The sequence below is a fragment of the Rhinatrema bivittatum genome, chromosome 4 (genome assembly GCF_901001135.1).
Source record: "Rhinatrema bivittatum chromosome 4, aRhiBiv1.1, whole genome shotgun sequence".
Classification (NCBI taxonomy): Eukaryota; Metazoa; Chordata; class Amphibia; order Gymnophiona; family Rhinatrematidae; genus Rhinatrema; species Rhinatrema bivittatum.
The window spans coordinates 355744287-355759568 of NC_042618.1; the positions used below are offsets into that span (position 1 = coordinate 355744287).

A 15282-nucleotide genomic window follows, 5' to 3' on the forward strand; every position below is an offset into this window, starting at 1 on the left:
CAGGGATTCCACCGTCCCATCCCCCTCGGGCTCCTAGAGGGACAGGTGCTGATCCCTACGATACTTGGACTGATGATTCTTCATAAGACACCGATGGCCTACCTTTACCACCTTCTCCTACTGAAAGCAGAAAGCGTTCTCCTCCAGAGGACTTTTCCTTCATAAATTTTGTGAAGGAGATGTCTGAATTGGTTCCCTTCCAATTACAGACTGAACAAGATGAAAGGCATCAAATGATGGAGCTGTTGCAATTCCTGGATGCTCCCAAGGAAATAACCTCCATCCCTATTCACCAAGTTCTTCTGGATCTCCTCAAAAAGAACTGGAAACACCCTGGCTCTGTTGCCCCAGTCAACAGAAAGGCTAACACCACTTATTTGGTACAGTCAACCCCAGGTTTTCAAAAACCTCGATTGGATCACCAATCTGTGGTTGTAGAATCTGCCCAAAAGAGGGCAAAGAGATCAAAACCCCACATTTCTTTTCCCCAGGCAAAGAGCAAAAATTTCTAGATGCCATTGGTCGCCAGGTCTTCCAGGGCTCAATGCTTGTCTCCCGAATCGCCTCTTATCAGCTCTATATGAACCAATATAACAGGGTCTTATTTAAGCAGATACAAGACTTGACAGACTCCCTGCCTCAGCAATTTCAAGATCAGCTCCAAATCCTAGTAAACAAGGGTTTTGAGGCGGGCAAGGATGAGATAAGATCATCTTATGATATATTTGACACTGCTACCAGGTTATCTGCAGCTGCTATCTTGGCAAGAAGATGGGCCTGGCTCAAGTCTTCGGACCTTCGCCCTGAAGTGCAAAACAGATTATCCAACCTGCCCTGTGTAGGAGACAATCTGTTCGGCGAGCAGGTTCAACGAATGGTGGCGGAACTCAAGGACCATCATGAGACCATGAGACAGCTCTCTCTGATGCCTTCTGAGTACTCCTTAAAACAGCCTTTCCTGAAAGACACTAAGAAGTCCTTCTTCCGTCCGAAAAAATCCTACCCGACACCGGCTAGAACTCGCTCTACGAGACCATTTCAAAAAACCCAGCCTCGTCAGATACGAAAACAAAAGCCGCAAGCAGCTCCTCAGCCGGGCCCTGCTTCTGGTTTTTGACTCCTGCATAGAGAGCAACAGCCAGCTTCCACTGCCTCACATACCAGTGGGAGGTCGATTGTGCCATTTCAACAACAGGTGGCACTCAATCACCTCAGACCAGTGGGTCTTAGAGATAATCGCTCAAGGTTATCATCTCAACTTTCTCTCCATCCCACCGGACTCCCCACCTCTACCGACGTGGAGAACATCCGATCACGCCATCTTTCTGGAACAGGAGGTCTCCATCCTTCTCCAGTCCAAGGTAATAGAACCAGTACCCTACTGTCAGCACGGCCTAGGGTTCTATTCCCGGTACTTCCTAATCCCCAAAAAATCAGGAGGCGTTCGTCCAATTCTGGATCTATGTGCCCTCAACAAGTACCTCCATCGAGAAAAGTTCAAAATGGTAACCTTGGGTTCTCTTCTTCCTCTTCTACAAAGAGGAGACTGGCTCTGCTCTCTAGACCTCCATGACGCATACACTCATATTGCGATAACTCCATCTCATCGCAAATACCTGGGATTTCTGGTAGGCCCCAAGCACTATCAGTACCGAGTGCTTCCATTTGGCCTCGCGTCTGCACCACGAGGCTTCACAAAATGTCTCGTAGTAGTTGCAGCCTTCCTCAGGACTCAAGGTGTTCACGTCTACCCCTATCTAGACGATTGGTTGATCAGTGCTCCCACTCAGCAAACTGCTCTGTCGTCCCTACATCTTACCTTACACACTCTGATTTCGCTAGGATTTCTCGTCAACTATGACAAATCCTACTTAGTCCCATCTCAAACCTTATCATTCATAGGGGCAGACTCGGACACTTTGCAGGCAAAAGCTTTTCTACCTCGACAATGAGCTATCACTCTATTCTCTCTCGCACACCAGCTGCAGTCTCAGCGCTACACGACTGCACACTGCTTTCTCATCCTACTGGGACACATGGCGTCCTCAGTTCAGGTCACCCCAATGGCCCGCCTAGCCATGAGAGTCATGCAGTGGACTCTACGGTCACAATGGACTCAATGCATTCAGCCCCTGTCGACCATTGTCCACGTCACCGACTCACTCCGTCAGTCTCTCACCTGGTGGAAAAATCAGATCAATCTCTTCCAAGGCTTACCCTTCTAGTCTCCAGCCCCTCAAATAACTCTCACCACCGATGCTTCCAACCTCGGCTGGGAAGCCTATGTGGCCAATCTGCAGACAAAAGGAACTTGGTCTTCAGAGGAAGCCAAACACCAAATAAATTTCCTGGAGCTTCGTGCAATCAGATATGCTCTCAGAGTATTTCAGGATCACCTCTCCAATCAAGTCATCCTGATTCAGACGGACAACCAGGTGGCCATGTGGTACATCAACAAACAGGGAGGCACGGGCTCCTACCTCCTGTGTCAGGAAGCTGCGCAGATATGGGCAGAGGCCCTCTCCCACTCAATCTACCTCAGGGCTACCTACTTGCCGGGAGTGGACAATGTGTTGGCAGACAAGCTAAGTCACACCTTTCAACCGCACGAGTGGTCTCTCAAGCTCTCAATAGCGGACTCGATCATCCAACAATGGGGTTACCCTCAAATAGACCTCTTTGCGTCATCTCAAAACTGCAAAGTAGAGAACTTCTGCTCTCTCGCTCGCAGCCAACACTATCAGCCAAGAGATGCGTTCTCCCTCTCATGGGCAACCGGTCTCCTATATGCATTCCCTCCACTTCCACTTCTCTCAAAGACTCTCGTGAAGTTACGTCAGGACAAGGGAACCATGATCCTGATAAGCACCTCACTGGCCACGCCAAGTGTGGTTTCCAATACTTCAGGATCTCTCCATTTGTAGACACATTCCGCTTCTGATTACGCAAAACGACGGGTGCTTGCACCATCCCAATCTTCAAGCCTTGTCCCTGATGGCTTGGATATTGAAAGGTTAATCCTTCAGCCACTTAACTTTTCTGAATCAGTTTCCTGTGTCCTGATTGCTTCACGGAAGCCTTCCATGAGAAAATCTTATTCTTACAAATGGAACAGGTTTCAGTCATGGTGCTCTTCTCAATCCCTTGACCCCCTTTACCTGTCCAATCACGAAGTTTCTGGACTATCTCTGGCACTTGTCAGAGTCAGGTCTAAAAACTTCCTCCATCAGAATGCATGTTAGTGCGGTGGCCGCCTTCCATATAAAGGTGTTAGGGATGTTCCCATATCAGTACAACCCCTTGTAACACGTTTTCTGAAGGGCTTGCTTTACCTCAAGCCTGCACTGCGTCCTCCGGCCCCTTCTTGGGACCTCAACCTGCTTTTGGGTTGGCTCATGAAACCACCATTCGAGCCTCTCCAATTCTGTGAACTTCGCTATCTCACATGGAAAGTAATTTTCCTTTTGGCAATCACTTCGGCTCGCAGAGTTAGTGAGTTACAGGCCCTAGTTACCTATCCGCCTTACACTAAACTTCTGCAGGACCGGGCAGTACTCCGCACTCACCCTAAGTTCTTACCTAAGGTAATATCGGAGTTTCACATTATCAATCCATTATACTACCTACCTTCTTTCCCAGGCCCCACTCCAATCCAGGAGAGCAGGCTCAGCATACCCTTGACTGTAAACGGGCTCTAGCGTTCTACCTAGACCGTACAGCTGCCCACAGGAAAAGCACTCAATTGTTTGTCTCTTTCCATTCCATCAAATTGGGGCAGCCTGTGGGTAAGCAGACTCTCTCCTCCTGGTTAGCGGACTGTATATCCTTTTATTTATTTATTTATTTATTTATTTAGAAACTTTTATATACCGGTATTAGTGGGGACATCATACCGGTTTACATTTGAACAAAAAAGGCTTGAAAATACATGTTAACAGGGTAAGCGAACTGGGGGGGGGGGGGGATAACAAGGCGCAGCGTGGAAAGAAAGATATAACATAACAGCAACAAGCATAAGTTAACAGAGTAAATAGTTCCTTAATATAAGGAGGTTGTGGACACCGTGGGACGGTGCAGGGATGGGAAGGGGGGGGGGATCTATTCAGGATCCCCCCCCTCCCTCAGCAAGCAGACATTCCGCTTCAAGACCATGTTAAAGCACACTCTGTGAGGGCCATGGCGACTTCAGTAGCACACCTACGCTCGGTGCCGCTTCCTGACATTTGCAGGGCTGCCACCTGGAGTTCTCTCCATACCTTTACAGCCCACTATTGCTTGGACAAGGCCGGAAGACAAGATTCCATCTTCGGCCAATCTGTCCTGCGTAACCAATTCACAACTTGACGTACCAACACCCTTCCGCCTGCCAGGTAGGATTCAGGATGCCCTTGGCCAAATTTCACCCCAGTCCTAGTGCCTTGCACACCTGGGTACATTTGGTGCATACTTGGACATCCTCAGCTCGGTACTCACCCATATGTGAGGACTACCATCCTGCTTGTCCTGTGAGAAAGCAAATGTTGCTTACCTGTAACAGGTGTTCTCGCAGGACAGCAGGATGTTAGTCCTCACGAAACCCACCTGCCACCCCGCGGTGTTGGGTTTGTTTTCTTATTTTATTTTTCGGCACTTCCTGTAGCTTTTAAACAAGACTGAAGGGGGACCCCTTCTGGCTGCAGGGTTAGTGCCATGCTGGGCATGTCCAGTAGGTGCCAGTCAAAGTTCTAGAAACTTTGACAAAAGTGTTCCGTGATTGGGCTCCATCCGGTGATGTCACCCATAGGTGAGGACTAACATCCTGCTGTTCTGTGAGAACACCTGTTACAGGTAAGCAACATTTGCTTGCTTGTGTTGGGTACAGCAGCTCCTTAAAGGCAGGAGGTGGCTTGACTGTAGTCTAGGGCTGCTTTTCTGGAAAACGCCTTATACGACTTATTGAGATCTCTTTCAATGCTTTTATGGTTTTTCCTTGTCACTCGGCCGTGAAACGAGAGGCGCTAATAGCAACACTGCAGAGGCTCCTCGATTTGAAGGGCCCACAAAACAAAAAGGTCGGCAATCTATAAAAGCCATGAGGAGGTAAAAAAGAAATAGATGCCTGAAGTCTGTCAATTAATATTTATTTCAAAGAAGACAAAAAAACACTTTAAAAAGCCCAACTTAGGCCGAGTTTCGCTCCTGTCTTGGAGCTGCTTTAGGGGCTTAATGTGCTTTATATGAGTTATACTGTTCAGCTTGAGGGAATAGGATGGCACTTTTTCCTCAATCAGATCTGCAGAGTCATTGGATGCAATGTCTAGGAACAGCTGATATTAGAAAAAGAACATTAATCAGCATGGATCGTAATGTGCAGCTTAATGAAGTAGGATGACACTTTTTGCTCTTACTGTCAGTTTTACAGTATTGGATGAGCTGTGCAACATGAGGTGATACATTTTTCAATAAAACCGGTTATATACTAATGATTAATTGTCTGTAGTTATTTCTTTGATAAAACCAATGAGTTATCAACTGCTGTAAGTGCAAACATTTTCCGTGGAGACTAAACACAGCACGCTGCACAGACAAGGATATCTGGAAACAGCACAAATCCAGAGGGAACTTATAGCAGCTGATAACTCATTAGTTTTATCAAAGAAATAATTACAGACAATTAATCATTCGTATATAACCGGTTTTATTGAAAAATATATCACCTCATGTTGCACAGCTCATCCAATACTGTAAAACTGACAGTAAGAGCAAAAAGTGTCATCCTACTTCATTAAGCTGCACATTACGATCCATGCTGATTAATGTTCTTTTTCTAATATCAGCTGTTCCTAGATATTGCATCCAATGACTCTGCAGATCTGATTGAGGAAAAAGTGCCATCCTATTCCCTCAAGCTGAACAGTATAACTCATATAAAGCACATTAAGCCCCTAAAGCAGCTCCAAGACAGGAGTGAAACTCTGCCTAAGTCAGGCTTTTAAAGTGTTTTTTTGTCTCCTTTGAAATAAATTTTAATTGACGGATGTCAGGCATCTATTTCTTTTTTACCTCCTCAATTTGAAGGCTATGATTCTGGTTCCAAAAGCTAGGAAAGGTGGGGGCCATAACTTCATTTGCTTGGTCCCCAAGAAGGAGGGCTCCTTTCGTCCCATCCTGGATCAACAATTTCTTGAAGGTAGCCAACTTTAGGATGGAAACCTTAAGATCAGTAATCTTGGCAATTCAGAAGGTGGAGTTTCTGACCTCTTTGAATCTAACAGAAGCTTATCTTCACATTCCAATCTGAAAGGATCATCAGTGTTTATTCATATTTGCACTGCTAGGACATTTTCAGTTTCAGGTGCTGTCCTTTGATCTGGTGATAGCTGTTGCGGCCTGGGAGCCGCGGTTCGAGAGTGGACCCTTGAGCCGAACCACCCTGGGTAGAGTAGCTCGGGAGGCGGAGCCTCAAGCACAGGTCTTCGCCCGGGAACCAGGAACCCCCCAGCAGGAGCCCGTAGGGTCCTGGAGCCTTGGGACTTAGGAGACACGCAGGGGTCTTCACCCGGGAACTGGGAACCCCCCAGGAGGAGCCCGTAGGGTCCCAGAACCTTGGGACTTGGAAGTGCAGCTAAGCTCTTCACCCGGGAACCAGGACCCCCCAGGAGGAGCCCGTAGGGTCCCAGTCCCTTGGGACTTCTGCACAGTGATAGTCTCTCTAGGAAGGCCCGGGCAAGGGTGAGCACAGAGTCCAGTAGCAAGAGCCAATAGGCCAGGGAGCACAGAGCAAGCGGAAGCAGGAACAGAGTCAGTGATACCTTGACTGGAACTTGCAGGATGCAAGTTGGAATCCAGCAGCGAGTAGGCCAGAGCTTGGCAGGGAGCAGAGGGTGTCAGGACCCAAGACAGTCTGGCAGTAGCTCCAGTCCAGGCCTGCAGGAGGCGCTGTCCGGAGGACAGGAGCGTGGCAGCTGCGGCAGGCAGGAGCAGAGACAGGAACGAGCAGAGGTCGGTGGCTGGCGGCAGGCAGAAGCAGAGTCAGGAACGAGCAGAGGTCGGTGGCTGGCGGCAGGCAGAAGCAGAGTCAGGAACGAGCAGCGGTCGGTAGCTGAGGCAGAACAACGGAAGTGCAACTAAGAACTACGCACGGTAGCGACCCTCGTTGCAAGGCAATGAGAGGACTGCGGGACGCCGGTTATATCGGGCTTGGGGCGTGGCGTGGCTGGCTCAGGCGGGGTCAGGCTTCCGGCGAGCGTACGTCCATAACGCGCGCGGGGCGGCAGCGAGACGGCCCAGCAATGGCGGACGCCCAGCATGTTCAGCAGAGCCGCGGAGGCGGCGTTCCCGGCCTCGGAGGTGAGTCCTGAACATAGCTAGCAAGGGGGAAGCGGTGGAGACCGCAACAGTACCCCCCCCCCCCCCCCCCCTTTACGGCCCCTCTTGAGAGGACTGGGTTTTTCAGGATGATCTTGGTGAAACTGACGTAGGAGATCCTTATCCAAGATGTTCCGGCTGGGTTCCCAGGTATTATCCTCGTCACCACATCCTTCCCATGCGAGCAAGTACTCCCATCGGCGATTATGAAATTGAATGTCCAAGACGTCCTGTACCTGATACGTTGGGTCCTCATCAACGGTAGTGGTAACTGGATCCAGAGGTGCAGGGTGATACCGGGAAAGAACCACTGGTTTGAGTAAGGAGGCATGGAAGACGTTGTGTACCTTAAATGAAGAGGGTAACCGAAGTCGGTAAGATACCAGCCCAATTCGCTCAACCACTCGGAAGGGACCGCAGAACTTTGGTGCGAATCGTCGTGAAGGTAGACGGAGGTGCAAGTTTCGGGTGCTGAGCCAGACTTTGTCTCCAGGCTGGAATATCGGTGCGGGTCGACGATGGTGATCGGCCGTCCGTTTGGCCCTGGCTTTGGCCTGTAGGATCTGTTTTCGGGTTGCATGCCACAAGGCCTGGAATTGCTGGGCTGTAACCTGAGCAGCAGGAGAGGCACTGGGAGTCTCCAGCGGAAGTGGTGGTCGTAGGGATTTCCCATATACGAGATGGAATGGAGATTTGCCCGTGGCAGCGTGAACTTGGTTATTATAGGCGAATTCAGCCCAGGGGAGAAGCTCGGCCCAGTTATCCTGTCTTTCATTAATGAAGGCCCTGAGATAAGCCTTAAGTGTCCGGTTCATTCTTTCAGTCTGTCCGTTGCTTTGTGGATGGAATGCCGTAGAAAAGCTAAGCTTCACTTGGAAACACTTGCAGAGGGCTCTCCAGTAGCGAGCCACAAATTGCGAACCTCTGTCGGAAACTATGTCCTGTGGAAGGCCATGGAGCCTGAACACATGTTGGGTGAACAGAAGGGCCAATTCTGGTGCAGTGGGAAGCTTGGGTAGTGGAACCATGTGGACCATCTTGGAAAAACGGTCAACTGTGACCCATACAACCGTGTGTCCTTGAGAGGGAGGCAGGTCCATGATAAAGTCCGTGGCTATATGGGACCACGGCTCGGTCGGGACTGGAAGCAGGTGTAACAGGCCAAAAGGAGAACCAGGGCTGGGTTTCTGGCGGGCGCAGGTGGGGCAGGAAGCCACATAAGAGGCGACATCACGCCGAATGGTAGGCCACCAGTAGTACCGGTTAATCAGTTCCAACGTCCTGTCACGTCCGGCATGTCCTCCAACCAAGGAGTCATGGGCCCATCGTAGTGCTGTCAACCGGTCCCGGCGAGAGAGCGCCGTGCAATCCTGCGAGACGGTAGTCAGAGCAGAGAGCCGAATCTTGGAGGGATCCAATATGAACTGCGGAGAGTCGACCTCCTCTTCGGCACAGGTGGCCCGAGACAGGGCGTCAGCATTCTACACTCATTCTACACGCATTCTACACGCATTCTACACGCATATCCAGCATAGCTCCCTGCTTCAACGGCAGGGGAGAAGAAAAACAACCAATAAGGGCTGAATAACACAGTCTGGGTAAAACAAATAAACATGGGTGTAGCTTGCTTATTGCGGCGGTTACTACCCCTACTACCCCTAACTAATCAAGCTTGATATTTCACTTGGTTGCAGCTCCATCACTGCTCTCTACATTAATGGTGGGGGTGGAAGGGAAATAGAACCAAAGAGCTAAGAGAAACAGATAAGTATGAGAAAAAAAATGTGAAGCTTGCTGGGCAGACTGGATGGGCCGTTTGGTCTTCTTCTGCCGTCATTTCTATGTTTCTATGTTTCTATATGTTTCTATGTTCTTCGCCGCCGGACGATATTGCACGATGAAATCAAATCGACTGAAGAACAGGGCCCATCGTGCCTGACGGGGGTTCAGTTGTTGAGCCTGAGTCAGAAACTCCAAGTTTTTATGATCCGTGTACACGGTGGTTGTGTGTAAAGAGCCCTCGAGCCACTGCTGCCATTCCTCGAGGGCGAGCTTGATTGCCAGCAGCTCCTTATCCCCTATGGAATAATTGATCTCTGCAGGTGAGAACTTCTGGGAGTAATACGAGCACGGGACGAGGTGCCCAGAGTCGGAGTGCTGGCTGAGAACAGCTCCTACAGCGATGCTGGACGCGACTTCCACGATGAATGGCCGCGCCAGATCTGGGTGGCGGAGACAGACCTCTCAGAGGAAGGCCTCCTTGAGATCAGAGAAGGCTTTGATGGCTGTCTCAGGCCAATGCTTGACATCCGCCCCTTTCCGGGTCAAGGCGGTAAGGGGAGCCACACGGTGAGAGTATCTGGGAATAAAATGTCTGTAAAAGTTCGCAAACCCCAGGAAGCGCTGGAGGGCTTTAAGACCTGAGGGTTGAGGCCATTTGGTAATGGCGGCTACCTTCTCCGGGTCCATGCGAAAACCGGTAGCAGATATAATATATCCCAAGAAGGGTAGAGAGTCCGCCTCGAACACACACTTCTCCAGCTTAGCGTATAAGTGGTTCTTTCGAAGCGCCTGAAGGACCTGACATACATGTTGACGGTGGGAGTTCAAATCTTTCGAGAAAATAAGGACGTCGTCCAAATAGACAATCACATGGGAGTGAAGCATCTCTCGGAGGACCTCATTCATGAGGTGCTGGAAGACGGCGGGGGCGTTACAAAGTCCAAAGGGCATTACGAGATATTCGTAATGCCCATCACGTGTGTTGAACGCCGTCTTCCATTCGTCCCCCGGTCGGATGCGTACGAGGTTATAAGCCCCTCTCAGGTCTAGCTTGGTAAAGATGCGGGCACCTTGAAGATGGTCCAACAGTTCAGGGATGAGTGGCAGTGGGTAGCGGTTCCGCTTAGTAATAGCGTTGAGACCACGGTAGTCAATGCATGGTCGTAGTGACCCATCCTTCTTGCCCACAAAGAAGAACCCCGCTCCTGCCGGGGAGCGGGACGGACGAATGAATCCTTTGGCTAGATTCTCCGAGATGTATTGTGACATCGCTTTGGTCTCTGGGAGAGAGAGGGGATACACCCAGCCGCTAGACGGCGTAGAGCCAGGCACCAGATCAATGGGACAGTCGAAGGACCTATGTTCCGGAAGGATCTCTGCCATCTCTTTAGAAAAGACATCCTGATATCCTTGATAGGCTTTGGGCACAAGGGGCGTGGAGCAGAGATGCAGAGTGCTGGGAGGATGAGGAAGTTTCAAGCATCGGTCAAAGCAGGCAGGACCCCAACTAACCAACTGGAAGTCATCCCACTTGACGGGTGAGTGTTGGCGGAGCCAGGGCAGTCCCAACACTAAGGGATGCACGGCTCTCTCCAGGACGAGTAGAGAAATCTCCTCAGTGTGGAATAGCCCTGTCTGTAGGGTTACGGGTTTCGTAGAGCAGGAGATATGTCCAGGTAACAAAGTCCCTCGTATTGAGGAAATGCGTAAGGGGGGACTCTTACGCTCGGTGGGCAAACCCAACTGGTTCACCAGGTCTGCCACAATGAAGTTCCTCTCGGCCCCTGAATCAATAAAGGCCCGGATCTGGACCTCCCCACCGGGGTACTTGAGGGTTACTGGCAGAGTGCAAAGAGAAGCGGATCCGGTAGCGCCTAGGTGTAGCTCCTCGGTATAACCTAGGCACGACCGTTTCCCGGACGCTCGGTGCAAGATGACAGGTAGTGTCCTTTACTACCGCAGTATAGGCAGAGGCCTAACGAGCGTCAACGGCTCCTTTCGTCTGGAGTAAGTGGTGACCTGCCCAGCTGCATGGGCTCAGGGGTTGAGTTAACCGCAGGAGATCGCCTCTGCTGAGAAGGCCTGCAGGAGACACGTGACCGACTCCTGCTACTAGACCGAGTCTCTCTATCACGCTGTTGGAGTCGACGGTCGACCTTGCCTGCAATCTCCATTAGGTCATTTAACTCCTTAGGAATCTCTCGCCCCGCCAGTTCATCTTTAATCCGGCCAGCCAGACCCTCAAGAAAAATTCCCTTTAAACAGTCATCTTGCCAATCCAGCTCCATAGCCAAAGTCCTGAAGTGGATGATGTACTCAGCCACAGGGCGTGCGCCCTGTCGAAGATGCAGAAGCTCAGAGGCGGCAGTAGACCGCCGCGCAGGGTCATCGAACGCCAGACGGAACTGGAGGAGGAACTCCTGGAGGTCCTGTAGCAATGGGTCTGAGCGCTCCCACAAAGGTGATGCCCATTCTAGGGCCCTGCCATCCAGTAGAGAAAAATGTATGCCACTTTACTTGCTTCTGTGGGAAACTGGTGGGGGTAACAAGGTGAATCGTACTTGGCATTGGTTCAGGAACCCGCGGCAGGTCTTACTGTCTCCCGCATACCTGCTGGGAGCTGGCAACTGGGTATTGGGTACGGCGCCAGATACCGGTGACCTTTGGCGAGTAGCAGCCTCTAGGCGGGAGGCCAGTTGATCCACGGTGGCAGCAAGTGTGTCAATGCAGAGTTGCTGCTGTTGCAGGCGGTGCGCCATCCCAGGGATCGCCTGCAAGCTGGGGGACTCCGCAGAGTCCATGGCCTTGCAATCTGTTGCGGCCTGGGAGCCGCGGTTCGAGAGTGGACCCTTGAGCCGAACCACCCTGGGTAGAGTAGCTCGGGAGGCGGAGCCTCAAGCACAGGTCTTCGCCCGGGAACCAAGAACCCCCCAGGAGGAGCCCGTAGGGTCCTGGAGCCTTGGGACTTAGGAGACACGCAGGGGTCTTCACCCGGGAACTGGGAACCCCCCAGGAGGAGCCCGTAGGGTCCCAGAACCTTGGGACTTGGAAGTGCAGCTAAGCTCTTCACCCGGGAACCAGGACCCCCCAGGAGGAGCCCGTAGGGTCCCAGTCCCTTGGGACTTCTGCACAGTGATAGTCTCTCTAGGAAGGCCCGGGCAAGGGTGAGCACAGAGTCCAGTAGCAAGAGCCAATAGGCCAGGGAGCACAGAGCAAGCGGAAGCAGGAACAGTGTCAGTGATACCTTGACTGGAACTTGCAGGATGCAAGTTGGAATCCAGCAGCGAGTAGGCCAGAGCCCGGCAGGGAGCAGAGGGTGTCAGGACCCAAGACAGTCTGGCAGTAGCTCCAGTCCAGGCCTGCAGGAGGCGCTGTCCGGAGGACAGGAGCGTGGCAGCTGCAGCAAGCAGGAGCAGAGACAGGATCGAGCAGAGGTCGGTGGCTGGCGGCAGGCAGAAGCAGAGTCAGGAACGAGCAGAGGTCGGTGGCTGGCGGCAGGCAGAAGCAGAGTCAGGAACGAGCAGCGGTCTGTAGCTGAGGCAGAACAACGGAAGTGCAACTAAGAACTACGCACGGTAGCGACCCTCGTTGCAAGGCAATGAGAGGACTGCGGGACGCCGGTTATATCGGGCTTGGGGCGTGGCGTGGCTGGCTCAGGCGGGTTCAGGCTTCCGGCGAGCGTACGTCCATAACGCGCGTCCCCGCGCGCGGGGCGGCAGCGAGACAGCCCAGCAATGGCGGACGCCCAGCATGTTCAGCAGAGCCGCGGAGGCGGCACTCCCGGCCTCAGAGGTGAGCCCTGAACATAGCTAGCAAGGGGGAAGCGGTGGAGACTGCAACAATAGCGCCGAAATTCTTCTGCAAGGTGTTGGTGGTGGTGGCAGCAGCACTAAGCAATGAAGGTATTTTTGTGTTCCCTTATCTGGACAGTTGGATAAGCGTGAAGTATTTTCAGGAGAGCGTTTCTTCTTCTGGTGAGTAGTCCGGTTGTTGCAGGATTTGTCAATTTTACGAAAAGCAATCTTTGCCCTCTGACACTGGATTTCTTGGGAGCTTGGTTCGATATATGTTAACAGACCAAAGAGTTTAGAAATTGTTTGGCCAGGTCCGGGCGTTGAGAATAGCCAGAAATCCGACAGTGTGGTCCTACCTCCAGACTCTTCAGGTCCATGATGGCAGCCTTGAATCTTGTTTTGTAGGCAATGGCACATATGCATCATCTTCAGAGGCCCTTACTGTCCAGGTGGAATCCTCAGTCTCAAGATTATTCAGTGAGATTGCTGCTAATGGAATCAATGTGGCAGAGTTTGCAGGGCTGCTGAATAGCAAACATTTAGTGGGGAGTGTGCTTGGGACCCCAAACTGGATCACAGTGATGATGAATGAAGGGAAAGTAAAGTTGTATGTTGCAAGAAATAGCTACGCCATGTTTGTTTGGGTTTTTGGCTTTTTTGTAACCTACATTCAAATTTTCCAAGCATAAATACAATTAGCACAGCCTAGTTGAGCACTGTTTATCATTACATAAAAGATTAACTATAAGATTTATGTTGATACTGATATAATCATTCTTTACAGCCAATATATTTTATTTTATTTATTGATTTATATTTCGCTTTTCTGCACTTCAAAGCGGATTATATTCAGGTACTGTAGGTAAATTATATACTACCAAGTGTCATTTAGACTAGTTTATATCAGTCTGAATTACATCAGCTGGTAGCTATTTAACTCAAAATATTTACTAACAACATAGCACAGATAACACTCTCAAGAACATATTTCTTGCAAAATCATGTTCAGATATAATTTCATGTAAGGAATTTTCCTAAATCTACTTTTGACATAATCCCATATCTGGAACAAGTTGACAGGCCTGGATTTGCCTCATTGCACTTAGGGACACACAGCTCTGATTCCTTAGGGAAGGCAGGATTACAGGTCTGTACATACAATGTGGTGAGTCTTTAAAACTAGAGATGGCTGGCCCTGTCTCTGATATCAGAAGCCATGTGATAACTGCTTAGAACTAGGATTACAATTTGGAGAATATCAGATACATACTTTTGTGTGTTCTTTGTCTTAGATTTAACATGTGAAGATGTACTGTGGACAGAGAAATATGAACCTCAAGCCTCCAGTGAACTTATAGGAAATTATGTAGCAGTGAAAAAATTACACAGGTTGGCACTGAATAAATTGATTATATTTTTTGTAACATGATTGCAGAGTAATCTAATAAAGCAATGTAAATAAATTAGCAGTTTAAAAGCAGGATCAAGAAATGTGACTATAGCAAAATCTAGAGACAAATATCAGGTATGTACCTAATAGTGATAAAATGATAGTGGTGGATATTAGTTGAGAAAAGGAGTTATCAGGAAATGATGAAGCAGAAAGTATAATTGAAAAATCTAAGCATTTACATAGGCAGTGCTCAAAAATATGTCTTCAGAAGCATATGAAACTGAAAAAAAGTTGGTACATCCTGAATGGGCAAGGGTAGTTTCCCTGTACGTACCCAGATCAGTCCAGACTCCTGGGTTTTGCCTTCCTGCCAGCAGATGGAGACAGAGAAAGTTTTACTGACGCTGCTACTTAACCATATGTGCCACCTGCAGTTCCTCGGTGTTTCTCTGTCTCCAGCAGATGGTAGATGATGCAAAACCTGCAGTTCTGCAATCTGGGCAATTTTTGGTTTTTGAGCCTTCCACCCTGCGGGGGGGGGGGGCGGGGGTTTGGATTTTGGTGGGTTCTTCCCTGTCTGGTTGAAGTGGATGAGCTGGTGGTTGGTGACCCTTTAGTGTGCTCGGTCCTTGCGCCCACAGAGAGTAAATCTGGTCGTCCAAATCCCTCCCCTTCACAAGGTCGCTGAGGCAGCTGCAGGTTCAGGGTATTTTTTCATCTGAGGCAGTCTACTTTTTTATTTTTTTTGGAGCCTCTGTTTTCCAGCCTTGGGGGAAGTTTAATAAAGTTTAAAAAAAAAAATGTCTAAGGTAGTAGCACAGCTCTGCTGTGCTGGAAACTTCCTCTTCATTGTATTAGCGGCTAGAGTACTTGGGTTTTTTAGCTGAGCTTGCTGTTCTGGTACTTTGAGGTAGGTTTCCCCGCGATAGCAATGGGCCACGGGTCAGCATGTGCGGCTTGGCACAT

At 50.0% G+C, this 15282-nt stretch overlaps 1 protein-coding gene across 2 annotated transcripts in view; it reads left to right on the forward strand.

The window, feature by feature from the left end:
• The window catches only part of ATAD5 (ATPase family AAA domain containing 5), a 259487-nt gene that overhangs the window by 98728 nt on the left and 145477 nt on the right, over nt 1–15282 (forward strand). For both annotated transcript variants that reach the window (XR_003856559.1, XM_029600713.1), the window contains exon 11: nt 14216–14312. Coding sequence is in view for 1 of the 2 variants with exons in the window: in XM_029600713.1 (XP_029456573.1) it covers nt 14216–14312 (97 nt within the window). In the remaining variant the exon portion in view is untranslated. The remainder of the gene's footprint in view (nt 1–14215; nt 14313–15282) is intronic.